The following is a 15,745-nucleotide window of genomic DNA, read 5'->3' on the forward strand; positions in this document are numbered from 1 at the left end:
TATTTATTCATCTATGTAAATTTATATGAAAAAAATACTCAAATACAATACTTGTTTAAAGTACCATTCAATTCATTAGTTTCAATTTGTATTATTTTTTACTGTACCTTTTTACGGCAAAAAATAAAATACAGATTTTAGCACATAGGTAAACCCAAATTTTATTGCTTTTTAAAGTTCTCTTGTGTATTTCCCACTGGGAAGCATTTGTAGTCGTCATCTTTGACGCCCTGGACGACACATTCATGCCTCGCCTTCAACGTGGGCCAGCCACTCTTCTGCACTCGTGCATCCTGTAGGCACACATGTAGAATATACCTACAACACAAAAGACAATCACAAACATGTCCGTTATAGCATATGTTTTATCCCATATGATGAATTTTGATGTACCTGCAAAGAAGGTCATGAGCAGCGCCACCCATCCAAGGATGTAAGACCAGGAGAAGCGCCAGTCGCCAAAGCGCTTGCCCAGGAAGTTGACCGTCACCCCCGTGTAGATGGCCATCGCCAGCAGCACAAACAGCGCTACAGCCGGTAAGAAAGTGACACTTTTAAACTTTTTAACAACACCTCATTTGTTTTGTTCGCCGACCCACTTGACACAAAAAACATGATGCCGGCAGCGAAGGAGCGGTTGAATCTCTCAAAGGCTGAGAAGTGAGCGAAGGACAGGATCCCCGCGATGATGCCGGCAAAGCAGGACATAGCTGAGAGGATCATGAAGGCACGCGTGGCGTTCCAGTAAGCTGGGGGGGAAAAAAAAGGTACAATATGTTTCATTAGTTCCTTAACCAAGCATGTCAAATCATTTTGTCCTATTGAAATGAACTGAAAGTTCATTAATCCGTTCCAGCTCCTACCAAAAATCTATTTGTTTAATAAAGCACTTTACTGTAGTTTATAAATACATAACGTGGACATATAAAGTCTACACACCCTTATTTGAATTTCTGGCTCTTGAGATAAAAAAGAAAAAACATTAATGTGATATAACTTTAGTGGGGGAAAAATATCCCAGTGATGCAAAGTAAAACAAAACATTTAAGGTCATGCAATTGCCCTTGGGTCATCACAGCCGCAATCACTTACCGATGCTGTCTGTCTGCATGTGGCACTTTCCCGACATGCAGTAGCGCCACAGGCCCTGGTGGGCGAAGCTACCCGACAGGCGGTACTGCATCCAGTAGTCGGTGGCTGTGGAGACCACCAGCAAGATGTTCCCCACGATGGCGCAAAACAGCCCCCCTCCCATGAAGCTGTACATCGTGAGCGAGAGCCTCGGACGGCTTCTTCAGGCCCCTAACGACGTGGAGGTAATTACATTATTATTTATGTGTGTTTTTTTAAATAACACACACTTATCAGTTGACGCATTATGGAAGATATTTTCTCATAAAAGTACGCATGCCACCTTACCTTAATTCCTCAGGCAGCGAAAGCAACCGAGAGTTGAAGTCGGCTAGCGAGCGCGACGTCAAAAGAGGACCCCCGAGGCCCAAGTCCAAAAAGTTATCCCCTGCGTTTTTCTGTCGATGAAGGCAAAATCCTTTAGGGGCGGGCTGGGTGTGTTTTGGGGGTTCTGCTGCTGGTAGTGTTGAGTGGGAGAGGGGGTGTTCTTCTGGAAAAGCCGGGATGTGCAAAGGCTTGCACTCCTGCGTCACTCAATAGAAGCTGCTGAGGTGCACGTTTTCTTTCACCGTCCATCGGGCGTGGAGATAACAAGGGGGGCGCCCCTGCGTAACTAAAAATGACATGAGCTCAACATGGTTGTCATTTTTATATTACCCCTTTTTCCTAATGAGTATTTTTGCAGTACACCAGATGGATCTGTGCATCTGAAGTGCCAGAACAAAGCTGCCGTTCCAGATTCATATAATAGCAGATGATAAACTTTATTTCTGAGATTTGTGATTGTGAAAATGTCTGAACTTCTAAGATGCAATTTGTACATATTGTGTCGTTAACATTAAAATTTTGATATTTGTTATTGTGAGCTACCCCGAGATGGCAGGGGTCTCATCACATCCTGCAGATTGTTTTTCTGCTAAATTTACTTTTCATGGAGAAGTGTTTCTTGCTGAGATGGTCTAACTATCTACGTTCTTCCTGTTTCTGTCTCATGTCAATGACGTCAGCGTTCTCTGCATGCTCCAACAGATTATGGGAGATTAGTGTTTAAGTGCGAGTAAAGGGGCAAATATTAGAAACAAGTGGCAGAAGATGACTTTACATATATTCTTTTTTATTTTTGACACTTTACACAATATTGAATGGGAATTAGCGGAGTATTTAGGCAAACCTTTTAACAAATACACACAAGGATCTCACCAGGAAGAACTTGAAAATATGTAGTACAAAGTACATGATATTGCAGGTATCCCTAATGTTTTGTCCGGTGAGCATCTACAAATTTGAGGAAACGATGTGAAGATGACTCATGCGCGGCCTTCAAGTGTCACCTCGGAAACTTTCCACACGCACAAACTTCATCACGCTGTCCATGTTAGATTTGAAGCAAGTCAGTAATTCTGTTCAGTTAAGTTCTTAGCGACCATCTTGCTCATTTGCAACATAGATTTGCACGTTTGACACTTTGCAATCAGCATCTCAGTCTTAAGCAATAAACAATTAGAAAACAAAAATGTAGTTATAATAAATCTGTCTAAATAAAAGTTGGATTCTAATTTTGACTCAATTTGCCCCCACCTCCTGTCTCTACATTGCCAATCATTTTGAGAAACTTTACAAATCAGATAAATAACACAAGTCTTAGCCGCGAGATAATGAGACGAAGGTAATTGTGAAATCACGTCCGGGGTCCTTCATCCTAAATCCGCTTCCTCTTCTTGTTCAGTGTTGACAGCGAAGTCATATGGATGCGGACGGCGTCGTGGCACTCATGTGGCCTCTGCTCTTTGGTGAGTCCAAATTCTACATTTATAACAATCTTATCATTTCCTGGATATTTGTCCATTTATGCAACAGTTGTACAACTTGCGGGATATTGTATTCACATTATGGGGAAAAAAAAGGGCGAGATAGTTGCCTTCTTCCTGCTTCTAAAAATAGAAGGCCAAGTAAAAAAATTTATGACAATTAATCTGAATCGATATGTATTCTGTATAGATGCACAGTTGAATTAAATCTTGATGAGTATGTAATCCTTATTTTCTATCCTGTGCACCAATCAGCAGCCTTGTTTGCAGAGGTGCAGGCCTCCCCTCTGGAGCCCTCCATGCCCGCCCGAGTACTCGCTGTGGCGGGCTCGTGCGTGATCATCCCCTGCTCATTCACACCCTCAGCAGAAAAACGCGCCGAGGTGGACGTGCGGGTGCGCCTGCGAGGTCACTCCCGGTTCTTTTTGTTCCGCCAATCCCGCGTGGCCTTCAACAGCGGAGACATGGAGGAGGTCAGCGACGTCTTCCGGGGCCGTATGTCCTTGTCGGGTCCGGTGAAGGACGGTGACTGCTCGTTGAGGATGAACGAGGTCAGCGCGGAAGATGCCAGGACGTACGAGGTCTCTCTGAAGAGGACTGGAGACTCTGCTTGGGGGAGGGCCAAGTCTTTCAGTTTGGACGTTGTTGGTGAGTGAGACACAACCCATTTATTCTGTATTTCTAAGGCGGCCCGTCAATGCGGCATACATGTCATATTAGCATCAAGATGGCAGATGTCTTCTCACCCGGCAGACACCCCCGAGGCTCCCGTTATCAGCGGCGTGTCCTCAGCCGCAGACGGGCAGGTGGTCACCCTCAACTGCAGCGTCAGCTACCAGTGCCGCTCCGAACCCCCGACCCTTCGTTGGAAATGGGAGCGAGGAGTGCAGCCGGTGGGGGAGCAGGAGATGCGGATCCTTGAAGTCCAAAACCAACTGCCGGTGCTGCAGACCTCGCTCACCTTCATAGTGTTGAGCTGGGTGAAGGTGAGCCTTCGGTGTGAGCTCAGCTACCCGAGAGCCAATATGGTGACTGCCTTCAAGGATCTGCATGTGACATGTGAGCACCTATCACATAAAAATCAAAGATACGGGCATGTTGTGATCATTTGTAATATTGATTATAAATATTCATCAAGTATTGGATCTGGAGTAATTGTGCCCTACAAATTCTGCCTAGCAACAAGTTATATGTCATCCATTCATCCATCCATTTTGTGTACCGCTTGTCCCCACGGGGGTTGCGGGCGTGCTGGAGCCTATCCCAGCAGTAGGCGGGGGACACCCTGAACTGGTTGCCAGCCAATCGCAGGGCACACAGAGACAAACAACCATTTGCACTCACACTTATGGGCAATTTGGAGTGCTCAGTTATATGTCATTTAGTATAAAATTGATGATAACATCCTGCTATATTTTTTAACAAATTCCATTTCTCCACCCTGCAGTCCCACCCAAAGATGTGACAGTTCAAGTGCAGACCTTGACAGTGCAGGAGGGGGGCAGCGCCCTGCTGGCCTGCTCATGCAAAGCCGACCCACCGGTGTCTGAGTACCGCTGGTCTTACATTCACCGCGGCCGCACGTTCCACTTGGGCCAACGCACGCACACCATCCGTTTATACAACGTGACACGGGACACAGCGGTCCGCTGCGTGGCCGAGAACCTGGTGGGACGCGCCCAGTCGCGGACCACCGTCCTCAACGTTCAATGTAATTTTACTTTTGAGGCAAAATCAATTTCCTAATATATTGAATGTTTTACAATGTAAAAAAAAAATCATAATCCAACAACGAAGGCTTTAAAGTGAACAACAAAATAACGTCAGATTTTTTTTTATAAATAAAATTGATTTAAAGTCTTCTGTCCTCCAGATAAGCCCGTGATCCAGCGCCTCTCTTCAACTTGCATGGTGGCAGATGGGATGCTGCGCTGCGTCTGCTTGGTCCAGTCCAACCCGCGGCCCGCCATCAGCTGGAACGTCAACAACAGCACACCGCCGCGCGGCTACAACGCTTCGCTCTCGGCCGACGCCCTCACGGCCACTCTGAAGGGCCGCATGGACGGGGGGCTGCAGACGGTCACCTGCTTGGCCCACAACGCCCTTGGGAACGACTCGGTCACGCTGTTGCAGCACCAAGCAGGAGTCGGTGAGTTCGAGAACATGTCAGATTGTAGACTCTCATGAATATGATGGCACCAGAGAAGAATAGTCTGCTAAGATGCAATATTGAACTCATTCACTGCCAGTCCAGTAAAAAAAAAATAAAATGTTTAAGGTTTTTAAAAATATTACAAATATTTTCCATTTCCAATTTCGCGGACCACCTGTCATACCACCACGGACTACCGTTTGACAATCCCTGGTCTAATCTCATCCATGAAAACAAATCTAAACTACGTTATTTTATGTACTGAATTTACAACTGAAAAATGAAACTGCAGGGTCTTGGCGATTGATATGGTTTTTGGTTCCCCCCGCCGCCGTCATCCTCTTCGGTATCTCCTTGGGTGTGCTTGTTTTCTGCTATTGCCATCGCAAGAAGTCCGTCAAGTGAGTCAATAATATGATTGCTCTCTCATTTTGGAGCGCAACTCGCGACTTACAGTCTTTCTGTCCTGTCAGACACATGCTGAGCGGACGTCCATCGGGTGCTGGGCTGTACCAGGCCCGCATGCCGGTCTACATCAACTGCTCAGAGGTGAGCCACGTGTACACCAACGGAAGCTACCAGCTGCTCTACCAGAACTGCACGCCGCGTTTTGTGCGCAACAAGCAAGTATGCCAGCAACACTCCAGAACGTTACTCAGAATCACTGGTTACTCCAAAAACTTGTAATGAACTTCCCTAATATAAGTACATATGCATTAATATTTGTATTTGTACCATTGATTTGCAGCACTTTGTTAAAGCCACGGTTGTTATCTTTATAGTGCTCTAAAAATAGAGTTGAGTCATCATCAATCTAAAGGTTAGACCGATGATGACTCATCTCTACTCAACTATTTGTTAAACTCGAACAAGTTCCTCATTTGTGATGGCCTTCTTCAAATTGTGAGGTACGTCCGATGGGCAGAAGGGGCGGCGAGAGAAGGCGAGGAGGTCCACACGGAGGGGTGGACACACAAGTCACCGTCAGAGAGGTGCAAGGCGCCATTGCAGCTGATGCGGAATCAGCCATCTACCTGGAGGTCCTCTAAAAAAAAAAAAAAAAAAAAAAAAAAAAAACTCACTGAGCAATGACGACCTGCGTAACTGTTTTATTTATATAACAGATCTGGGCCACTCGGGTGCGCACAAATGGATTCTTGTGAAGACGTTTTATGGTCCTCAGTAAAAAGGAAGCCATAAAAAATAATTCAATTTGTGACAAAGCATATCACAATGACTATGTACTTTCTCTGCTAGAATCCAGCCCTTGAAACCTCATTGTGATCATAAATCACATCGACCCGGCGGCATGTTCTGTATTGTTAAAATGTGACCTAAAAATACAATTAATAAAAGATACTTATAAATAGTTTGGGTCATGAATGGAATGAGTCTTGAAAATTTAAATGAAATTACAACGTGAATCTAATTGAAATAATTAAATTGAATTAAAATAAACAGATAAAATATGAGCAAATGTAAGTTTTCTCAAAACAAAACAAAAAATACATTAAGTTGATGAGAATAAATTCACCAAAGAAAGTAACCTTAAATAAACTAAGCAAAAAATATTAAAGAAATATAATATATAAAGAAAATAACAGACTAATGTTTTTTTTCTAATTGAGAAGGAAAGAAAAGAGAAAAATAACTCGCAAAAAACAAAGAAAATCAAATAAACCTAACCACACATGGGACAAAAGTGAATTAACAGTTGGGAATCAAATATTTGCACTTGCAATGTGCTATTTGACCAGTTAGTGGCAGTAATTGAATTCTGACACATAATCAAATGACAAGAAGAAAAGACGCGCCTTGTGATTGGCTGGACATCCCGGAATAGCGTCACAATAACACCCCGGTTTTCGGTGGGAAATTCTCCAGTGTGCCATTTTTCGTAATATAATTGCATCGCTTGTTGATCGTAAGCAAGTATGAAAGTGAATCGTTACTGAGCAATACATTTGAATTCTGTGACTTTTTGGGGGGGGTGGACGGGGGAAAAAAGTTTACCCCCTATTGTTTGCTAGCTCGCTAGCAGGGGCAATCGGACGCGTTTCTCGTGGTGAAAGTACTTATTTTCTCTCCCGAATGTATGTCTATTAAGTTACGATTATCGTATACCCACCCTAAAGGCGTTTATTAAATTTGAAAGTGTCCACTATGCCCGAAATCAAACTCCAGCACGTCGTATCGTGCAGCACAGAGGACAATGTAAGTAAAATGTCTCCATTGCGTTGTAAGAAGCTTCACTTTAACTAGTGTAAAGTTGGTATTTGCAAACATGATCTTTCGTCCTCCTTGTGGCAAACAACAGACTCACAAGGCGGACAACCTGCTGAGTTCGGACACGTACAGAAAGTGGAAAGCTGCCCGAGCTGGAGAGAAGCAGACGTCAGTCATTCTGCAGGTGACAGTATTGTCCAGGCTCCTCGTGACGTCACGAGATCCGTCACTTCCTGCTAAGAATGAGACGTACAGAGTATATACAGTCGGCAACCGTGGATTCACTTATTTGCATTTGTATACATATTTGTTTAAACAATTTCCTTTTCCATTCCAAAACTAAAGATTCCCTGACGTTTGTCAACAATTTCCCTTTCTGGCATTTCTAGTTTGAGAAGGAGGAGCAGGTACACAGCATTGACATTGGAAATGAAGGCTCTGCATTTGTGGAGGTACTGGTGGGGAACTCATCATCTGTCAGAGATCAAGACTACGAGGTATCCATCTTACCTGCTTCTCCCCCTTCCCGAATTAACTTTTATTATATTCCTAACTTAAACCTGTTTGGCTTTTCAGGTGCTGCTGGTCACATCGTCCTTCATGTCGCCCACGGAAAGCCGCAACGGCACCAACATGAACAGGGTGCGCTTCTTCGGACCCGGCCAGCTGCAGAAGAGCACGGCGCAGGAGAAGTGGGACCGGGTGAAAATTGTCTGCAGCCAACCTTATAGTAAAGTAAGGCTCTTATTGAACAGGGAGAGAGCATACTGGTAAATGCACTAATTTTTTGACACTGTGCACTTAAGTAGGGTTGAAAGAAATTATTTGATTATCGCCAAATATGAAATGCTTGTAAAACTGAATTTTTTTACAATTCCAAACACATGTGCGACTCTTTTCAGAACATAGCGTATGGCCTGGCCTTCATCAAGTTTCATTCTCCCCCGGACAAAAATGATCCTCCAGTCACATCCCCGGTAGCACACACATAATCTGTTATTTATTTATTTACTCTCTTAAAACCTGTTTGTTTTTTGTTCTTTTTAAATATTCCCTTTTCGCTGAGCAGAAATTGACCAAGCTGGGTCAGTTCCGGATGAAAGAAGACGATCCCGCCTCAGGCTCCGGCATTCAACCTGGCAGTCTTTTCTTCAGCGCCAAGTCCAATACTTCCCCCAAAGGCAAATACATTTACTCGCTCAAGCTGAAGCTTTTGAGCTTCGAATGAAATCTATTTCTAGGGGAGCAGAATTAAAAGACATGAACAAGATGTTTTGTGCTCAACTGATGCTCTTTTCTTTTCCTTTTGTAGCGTCGCCGCAGAGTAACAAGTTGAGCTACGCCGCCGCTGCCTTGCAAGCTGCTGGCCCCACCGCCTCAGCAAGCCTCTCGCCGTCACCTTCCACTTCGCCGCAGGTACTGGGCATTATCCTTCACCTGAGGACACCTAGCAGTCATCACAAACTTCTTCAGAATGTCCCACTTTAAATACAATCCCCATTTTCTAGAGGTTTTCCAAGGCAATGACAATTTTCAATGAGCAGTTGCCTGGCAACCTCTCGAGTCTTCAAGCGCTCGATAATAGGACAGTCTTAACTGCACAAAGATTGTGTTTGTTGGTTAATAGAATTCAACACAACAAAGATAAACACGAATATAAGGAATAAGGGAAAAGCCAATTTTTCTTTCCCTCACATTTGGGAAGGGTCCTGCTTCGGCGCCTGGAATCTTGAGCGAGCATTTTCAGCTGACGCTCGCCGATGAACTCGATTGTCCCTTGGTCAGACGATGAATGAGGACAAAAGGCGCTTTGCTGTCCTTGACGTTAGCACGGCGTATAATCACAGCCTGTTTAGAACCTAATGGCTTCTTTCTGCTGTTCATTCAGGCGAGGCGCTTGGATCATCAGCAACCGCCTATCAATATTTACTTTTTTTATATCCACCGACCTATCTAGGCACCCGCAAAGAAAAAGTTTGAGTTCAGCAAAGAGCGTCACTCAGCTCCCGGCCCTCCTCCCGCCAAGAAAAGCACCCCGGGAAGCTCGCCGGAATTCAAACCCGCAACTCCCAAAGTCAAGACGACCACGCCAAGCCCAGGCGCTTCCAAAGGTGTGACGCCTACCATACTACCTTACCACCATATCTTATTGATTTAATAATTTATATATATATAAATACAATTATATATAAACAGCAAAGGCGTCTGCCGAAAAGAAGTGTGAGAGTTTGCCCAAAGCCAAAGAGGAGCCGTCCAAAGGCGTGAAGAGTCCCGAGCAAGTGCCCTTCAAGCGCATCATGGAGGGCGTGGTGTTTGTACTCAGCGGCTTCCAAAACCCCTTCAGAGGCGAGCTGAGAGAGAAGGCCCTGGACATGGGAGCCAAGTACCGGCCCGACTGGACGCCCGACTCCACGCACCTCATGTGAGTCACCTTTGGGATGGTGAGCTGCATCCGCCACGCAACTCTTCCCGGCTCCATTTAAATCTCTGCTGTGTTTAAATTGAATACAGAATACGGAGTAAAAGTTTTAGGTGTTGAAACAAAACAAAGAACTTCTAGAGCCACCAGAAAATACAGCCAAATTAATGTTGTCTTTTATTGGACAATTCTTGACACGCCACACAACCCGACTCCCGCTCTCGAAGCCTCACGCCGTCAGTCTTGATTTTAAAATGAGACATGAAGAACAGAAAAGGGGTCTTGCTTGCACTCCCTGTGCAGCTAATCTCGTCTCTTCCTGTGTCTGTGTGTGTGCGTCTCTGCTCTCATTAATGTCCAGCTGTGCCTTCGCTAACACCCCTAAGTACAGCCAGGTGAAGTCAGCGGGCGGCATGATCGTGCGCAAGGAATGGGTAATGGACTGCCATAAAAGGAAACAGAAACTCTCCTACAAGAGGTGAGCAAGAGGGGGACAGGGGAGAGCGTCACGGCTTGACAAACACTGAACGCAACACAGAATTCTCATTGGGATTGTTTTATACATTGTGTTTTGGAAATCAATCAGCCAGTCGATCAGAATTTTATTCTGCAAATCAGTCGGTCAGGCCCTGATTTGAATTAACTGAATAAATATGATAGACCAAGAGACATGTGAGTAAAAGACAAATGTTGATGCCAATTTAGAAAATACTTAGAAAAAATCAAATTTACTGAGCGTGCAATTGAACCCATTCTTACAAATACCGAGCACACGATGGACTGGAGCGGAGCCATTAATCATTTTGAAAATGGATGATTGCGTTCATACGACAGCATTGTCCTGTGCTGCTTCATCTTCGTGATAGTGAACAATTTTTCACCTGTTTGATTAATTACACAATGGACCCTCGCTCGGCAATGCGGTCTCATGCACGGGTGTCCTGACAGGCGATGTGACACTTTTGATACCAAAGTAAGCTGCGAGGGCTCATCTTGTAGAATCCCAACGTCTTTCCCAGAGATGCGGTGCCGTTAAGCAGCTAACCCATTCACCCCACTTGCCATTGTGCAGCGCTTGTGCTTTGATAATTTTTTTTTTTTTTTTTTTTTTTTTTTTTTTACTGGGCCGCATCTGCTATGCTTAATTAAAGCCAGCACTTACTTTGATGGCGTCGAGTGCCCGGAGCGCGAACACTTGAATACCTGCCCAAGTGTCCGCGGCGACGTCACCATGCAAGTTACCGCTAATTATGCGGTTGCACGTACGCCGTTATGTGACATCTCTGAAGATCCATCCATCCATTTTCTGAACCGCTTAGTCCCCACGGGGGTCGCGGGCGTGCTGGAGCCTATCCCAGCCGTCATCGGGCAGTAGGCGGGGGACACCCTGAACCGGTTGCCAGCCAATCGCAGGGCACACAGAGACAGACAACCATTCGCACCAACACTCACACCTAGGGACAATTTGGAGTCTTCAATCAGCCTACCAAGCATGTTTTTGGAATGTGGGAGGAAACCGGAGTGCCCGGAGAAAACCCACACGGGCCCGGGGAGAACATGCAAACTCCACACAGGGAGGGCCGGAGGTGGAATCGAACCCACACCCTCCTAACTGTGAGGCGGACGTGCTACCCAGTGCGCCACCGAGCCGCCTTATCTCTGAAGATATTCCCATTCATTTAAAAAATATATGAGGAATAAAAAGTCCCTTAATTCTTATAAAAATAAAGACATTAATTAGTCTCTTTTAGAAAAATACTTGGCCTTTAGTGAACCTGGGACAGGATTTAATTTGAATTATCGTCCTCTTTGACGTGTTGTACTGAGCAGCAGAACAGAAATGCCATTTTCGCATCAAATGTAGTTTAAAAGGGAAAATATTAGCCTGGCGCGGCCTTTCTTCAATCTCCAATTTTCCGCTTTCTGATTCGCGACACAAAAAAACAAAGATGTGATTGAAAATTATTACACTGTCACATTTTCTACTTATTTTTGAGCCAAAATGTCACTTAGGTTCGTGTACGGCGCGCACGCACGTGCTAGCTTGAAATCTTTTCATTACGAGCTTGTAAAATTCCCAACTCATGTTGCTATCAAATCACTCGATTTGGGCCAGGTGCTCTTAGACGCTGCAGTGGACATCCTAACTTGATTGTCCGTGAGCAAATCAATCTCATAATAAGCCAGGAGTCCATTTTGCTCATTTTATTTCATCTGCGTCACCCGCCAAGAGGAAGCATGTCTAAAAGTCCCATGACAGCATTTATACGGCCGAACACATTATTCACGATTTCACTAATGGAGTTTGAGTTGCGTCCCGGGTACCATTATAATAAGAGGTTTGCTAGATTTTTTTTTTTAACTTTCAAAAGACAGTAAATATTTGGAATTAAGAGTTTAATCTTCAATGTAAACATATGAACAGACTTGCCACTTCAATGATTTAATTATTAATTTGTTTTGCTAAAAAGACACACATAACACTCTGCAACATTTTTCCAGGTTTTTGTATCGCCGTTTTATGTTTTTGTAAAGCGCTTTGTTACGGCAAAAGACTTTGCGAAAGCGCTATACAAATAAAGATGTATTCATTGAGCGAGAGGTCTTGCATTTATAAAGTGGCTTTGAAATGATCTTTGAAGAATTAAAAACCTTCACACAGAACAGAAAAACCAAACGTACCTAATGGTGAGTGACAAGTATCGCTCAGGCTTTTAGTCTTGCTGACACTTTGTGTGTGCTTGGCAGTTATTTGATGGATGGTGCAGAATCAAGCTCAGAGAGCGAAATGGAAATTGACGACCAGAGCGAGGAGGAAGCCAGCGCAAAGGTACTCTTGCAACTGTGGGATGTTTGTTGGTGGCCTCTTTTTCAGAGCTGTTCTTGGTTTTACAGACGCCGCGGAAGCAGTCGAGACCAGCGACTCCCAAAATGGAGGCAGAGACGACGTACGTTGATGAGTACGCCGGCTCCACTGATGTGGACGACGAACCAGGTTGGTCACAATTGAATGTGTTTTTTTAATTTATTATTTATATCCATTTTCTTGTATCTGCAGTTTAAATGTGTTTTTATACCGTTTATCTTCTGATGTCATTGGTTTAAAGTTTATATGCTAGTTACACCTTGCGTTAGTATTAAGCTAGCATACTTTCGAAAGACAAAATTATGCAGTGTTATGTAATTATTTTTGTTTAGGTAGTTTACTATGTGTAATTTCATTTCACTAAACTTCAGCTGAGAGGCTGAAGCAACCCGTCCTGCCATCCTTTTTTTTTTTTTTTCCAAGAATTATCTGCTATGTGCCAAATTGATTTAATGTGTCAGAACAATGATTGACACTTGGTAGGTCTGTGTTGTTGTCACTTTTCTGAAACACTCTAAAGGACACAAAAAACATGGGCGCCATTTTGATTGTGGAGGCGGGGGCCCGATGGCCGTGACAGGACTTGGGCATGATTCTCATTTCTATGTTAATGCCAGGCCATAAGTGAAGTGGCCGAAGAAGTGCAATAAAAAAGCCTGCAAGAGGCGCGGCATTTTAATTAGCCCTCCACGAGCTTTGTCACCTTCAGCCTTTGCGCCGTTGCTCTGTTTATATTTTGTTTTTCCTCCGCTTGGACCCCAACAATACAACACGCCGTTAATTCTCCGACAGGAGAGCGTTGATTGCGTTAAGACTCGACCCCGCTTGCATGGTATAGAAAGAAGAAAATACTAAATGTTGTGGTTTTGTAATTTTAGGATGTCGTTCTGTGTTTCTGTACTTTTTTCCACGTCTTCTGTTCTTTTGTTTTTAAATACTTATTGTACTTTTAGACACGTAAAGCACATTAAATCACCTTGTTGGCATGTGTGACGATGGATTGACAAATGCACATTTGGTTTCACAGGTGCTCACGAGGACTCTGCAGCTGATACAGAGGACGAACTTGAGAGGTAAATACACACGAGTCATTTCAATGGCGAGTCTCCAAACAAAATGAACAAAAAATGACTTGCTGTTTAGTAAATAAATAGAAGACAAGCTAAGCTTTTTTGGTTTTGTCATGTCAGGGTGGAGAGCGAGAACAGACAGAAGACGACAAAAGCGATCAAGCAGGAAGAGGATCCCTACGCCGGCTCCACGGACGAGAACACGGATGCAGAGCAGGAGCAGGATCACCCCATCCCGGAGCTTCCTGGTTGGTCTCTGCGTCCTTTGTGCAAGTCCGCAACCGTTGAGATTCCATCTGGCACGTCTTTTGTCCTCCCACTGAGGTTCTTTCTGTCTTGCAGACTACCTGAACGGGAAGCACTTTTTCCTCTATGGGAAGTTTCCCAATAATGAGAGACGACTACTGACGCGCTACATCACCGCCTTTAATGGGTAACTCATAATGTTCATCCCCTGGATTTACAGCCAAATGGATTTAGTTTAGCAGTCAAAAGCTAAAGTTTCATCGCGGTCGCCATGGTAGAATTCATGACCTCGTTTGCCTCCCGAGAAAACACATGACTTTTTATTTACTTGACCTCTTTTCACTGATATTACGGAACTGAATGAAGACTTTCATCCTCTTTTGTGTTGATGTTGTCCCTCACAGTGTTCTGGAGGACTACATGTCGGACACGGTCCACTTTGTGGTGACCAGCGAAGGATGGCACGACTCTTTTGAGGACGTGAGTTTAGTCAATGTCGTCAACAATGTTGTGTTGACTAGGCGTGTCCCAATACTTTTGTCTGGATAGCTAATAGGCCATGGAAGGTTTCTCTGAATGAACTCATTTTCACTGGGGACAATTTCTAGGCGCTGATGGACAACGGCAACCTGAACTTCGTCAAGCCAGCTTGGATCTATGCCATCAACCAGCGTCAGAAGCTGCTGCCCTACCAGCCATACACTGTGGTGCCATGATAAAGGAAGACATCTTTTTGTTTTTTTGTTCATCTCTTTTTGATGTTTTCATGAAGTTGGTTTTGTTACTTTTAGATGATTCATGCTGCCTGATGGCATTTTAGTGTAAAGGTCAGCCAGCATCAATTTTTTTATTTGTGTTTTTTTGCTGGGAGGGGAAGAATACTTCATTTGGCTGTCTTTGACAATACCTCGTGTGCAGAATTCGTCTCGGCTGCTGTGCTGCGATTATCAGCGGCACTGATAAGACTTTTTTTATGAGGCTTCCTTAAAGTCAGGTGCAAGGTCCCCAGTAAATCAGCATTTTTTCCCTCCACTTTTATATGAGATGATAGTTTGAAATGTGATAATAGTGGATTTTGTAATACTTTTTTTTGTTATTGCTCGCAAGAGACGAGTCAGGCTCAACATGAATGAAGCCATCTCGAGTGTCTAAACAATTTGGCAAAATAAACCATGTCGATTTTCAGGTAAAGGTGCTGTTGGTGTCTCCATTTTTCATTTTTGTGCATTTGTGCTTGGATTTTTTTTGTGGGAGTTTTTCCTTTTATGTAGTATTTTTGAGAATATTTTTGTAGGAATTAGTGTTTCGTTTGGGAGGTCATATGCCTTTTAGGCTTTGTCCATGTTTGTTTGCTTTAATGTTAAAGTTTGAGTTTGTTGTATTTGTTTTCAATTTATGCGGAATTTTTTTTGTGTTGTCTGTTTTGGTGCGGATTATTCCCTTGTCTTTGTTTACAGTTCTCTTCCCCGCTGTTTAATGAACTCTCCAGGGGCTTGTGTAGGTCTATTTCACTTGTTTGTCGGGGATTTGCAAGAAGCTTCGAGGAAGAGCAGAGACACGGTCCGCTGGAAACATGAAATTTGTAATCCCATTATTTTTTAAACAACGTGACAGGAAACACCAATCAATGCCCCATTAAAAAGTGGCAATGAGAATTTTTTTTTTCTTACTAATTTCTAAACTGTATTACGTTTAAATGTTTGCATAATTGTTTAGGAACTAGTACTTATTCAATTTGCATAAATGCAAAAAAAAAAGCATGTGATATCTGTATTGGTTTTTGAAAATCTTGGCACGAGCCACGTATAAGCATGCAGACCCCCAAAA

General features: G+C 43.8%; 3 protein-coding genes across 4 annotated transcripts; 2 read left to right on the top strand and 1 right to left on the bottom strand.

The window, feature by feature from the left end:
• Positions 1–135: 135 nt before the first annotated feature.
• On the bottom strand, positions 136–1,587 carry lim2.5 (lens intrinsic membrane protein 2.5). Its single transcript, XM_088388144.1, has 5 exons — positions 1,420–1,587; positions 1,093–1,302; positions 600–749; positions 394–528; positions 136–318 (listed from the first exon to the last, which is right to left on the bottom strand). The coding sequence occupies exons 2-5, from the start codon at positions 1,265–1,267 to the stop codon at positions 257–259; spliced, it is 522 nt and encodes a 173-aa protein (XP_088244270.1). The 5' UTR covers positions 1,268–1,302; positions 1,420–1,587; the 3' UTR covers positions 136–256.
• Positions 1,588–2,660: 1,073 nt separating this feature from the next.
• Positions 2,661–6,460, top strand: psg4 (pregnancy specific beta-1-glycoprotein 4). Of its 2 annotated transcripts, none has more exons than XM_088388130.1 (8): positions 2,661–2,921; positions 3,198–3,587; positions 3,693–3,998; positions 4,387–4,650; positions 4,813–5,088; positions 5,384–5,492; positions 5,565–5,718; positions 6,000–6,460. In XM_088388130.1, exons 1-8 carry the CDS (start codon positions 2,876–2,878, stop codon positions 6,138–6,140), a joined length of 1,686 nt encoding a protein of 561 aa, XP_088244256.1. In that variant the 5' UTR covers positions 2,661–2,875; the 3' UTR covers positions 6,141–6,460. The 2 variants fall into 2 exon arrangements, with proteins under 2 accessions (XP_088244256.1, XP_088244255.1); XM_088388129.1 differs by having other exon boundaries at positions 2,662–2,921; positions 3,195–3,587.
• A 444-nt stretch (positions 6,461–6,904) lies between these two features.
• xrcc1 (X-ray repair complementing 1) lies at positions 6,905–15,109 on the top strand. The gene is made up of 17 exons (XM_088388128.1): positions 6,905–7,305; positions 7,409–7,501; positions 7,707–7,814; positions 7,894–8,052; positions 8,220–8,294; positions 8,387–8,498; positions 8,630–8,733; positions 9,275–9,428; positions 9,514–9,739; positions 10,098–10,214; positions 12,485–12,566; positions 12,632–12,731; positions 13,630–13,675; positions 13,793–13,920; positions 14,015–14,105; positions 14,323–14,398; positions 14,527–15,109. Exons 1-17 carry the CDS (start codon positions 7,255–7,257, stop codon positions 14,632–14,634), a joined length of 1,830 nt encoding a protein of 609 aa, XP_088244254.1. The 5' UTR covers positions 6,905–7,254; the 3' UTR covers positions 14,635–15,109.
• Positions 15,110–15,745: the final 636 nt, after the last annotated feature.

Source organism: Syngnathus floridae, chromosome 10, assembly GCF_059516105.1.
Source record: "Syngnathus floridae isolate MCC-2025c chromosome 10, RoL_Sflo_1.0, whole genome shotgun sequence".
NCBI classification, from domain to species: domain Eukaryota; kingdom Metazoa; phylum Chordata; class Actinopteri; order Syngnathiformes; family Syngnathidae; genus Syngnathus; species Syngnathus floridae.

Excerpts from the sequence above, each read along its gene's own strand:
- psg4 (XM_088388129.1), top strand. The coding sequence starts at position 2,876 with ATGGATGCGGACGGCGTCGTGGCACTCATGTGGCCTCTGCTCTTTG. Across the intron at positions 3,999-4,386 it reads CAAGGATCTGCATGTGACAT|TCCCACCCAAAGATGTGACA; the intron begins GTGAGCACCTAT and ends TCCACCCTGCAG. Across the intron at positions 5,493-5,564 it reads CATCGCAAGAAGTCCGTCAA|ACACATGCTGAGCGGACGTC; the intron begins GTGAGTCAATAA and ends CTGTCCTGTCAG.
- xrcc1 (XM_088388128.1), top strand. The coding sequence starts at position 7,255 with ATGCCCGAAATCAAACTCCAGCACGTCGTATCGTGCAGCACAGAGGAC. Across the intron at positions 8,295-8,386 it reads ATCCTCCAGTCACATCCCCG|AAATTGACCAAGCTGGGTCA; the intron begins GTAGCACACACA and ends TTCGCTGAGCAG. Across the intron at positions 14,399-14,526 it reads GGCACGACTCTTTTGAGGAC|GCGCTGATGGACAACGGCAA; the intron begins GTGAGTTTAGTC and ends GACAATTTCTAG.
- lim2.5 (XM_088388144.1), bottom strand. The coding sequence starts at position 1,267 with ATGTACAGCTTCATGGGAGGGGGGCTGTTTTGCGCCATCGTGGGGAAC. Across the intron at positions 529-599 it reads CATCATGTTTTTTGTGTCAA|CGCTGTTTGTGCTGCTGGCG; the intron begins GTGGGTCGGCGA and ends TACCGGCTGTAG. Across the intron at positions 319-393 it reads GCTCATGACCTTCTTTGCAG|GTATATTCTACATGTGTGCC; the intron begins GTACATCAAAAT and ends TTTGTGTTGTAG.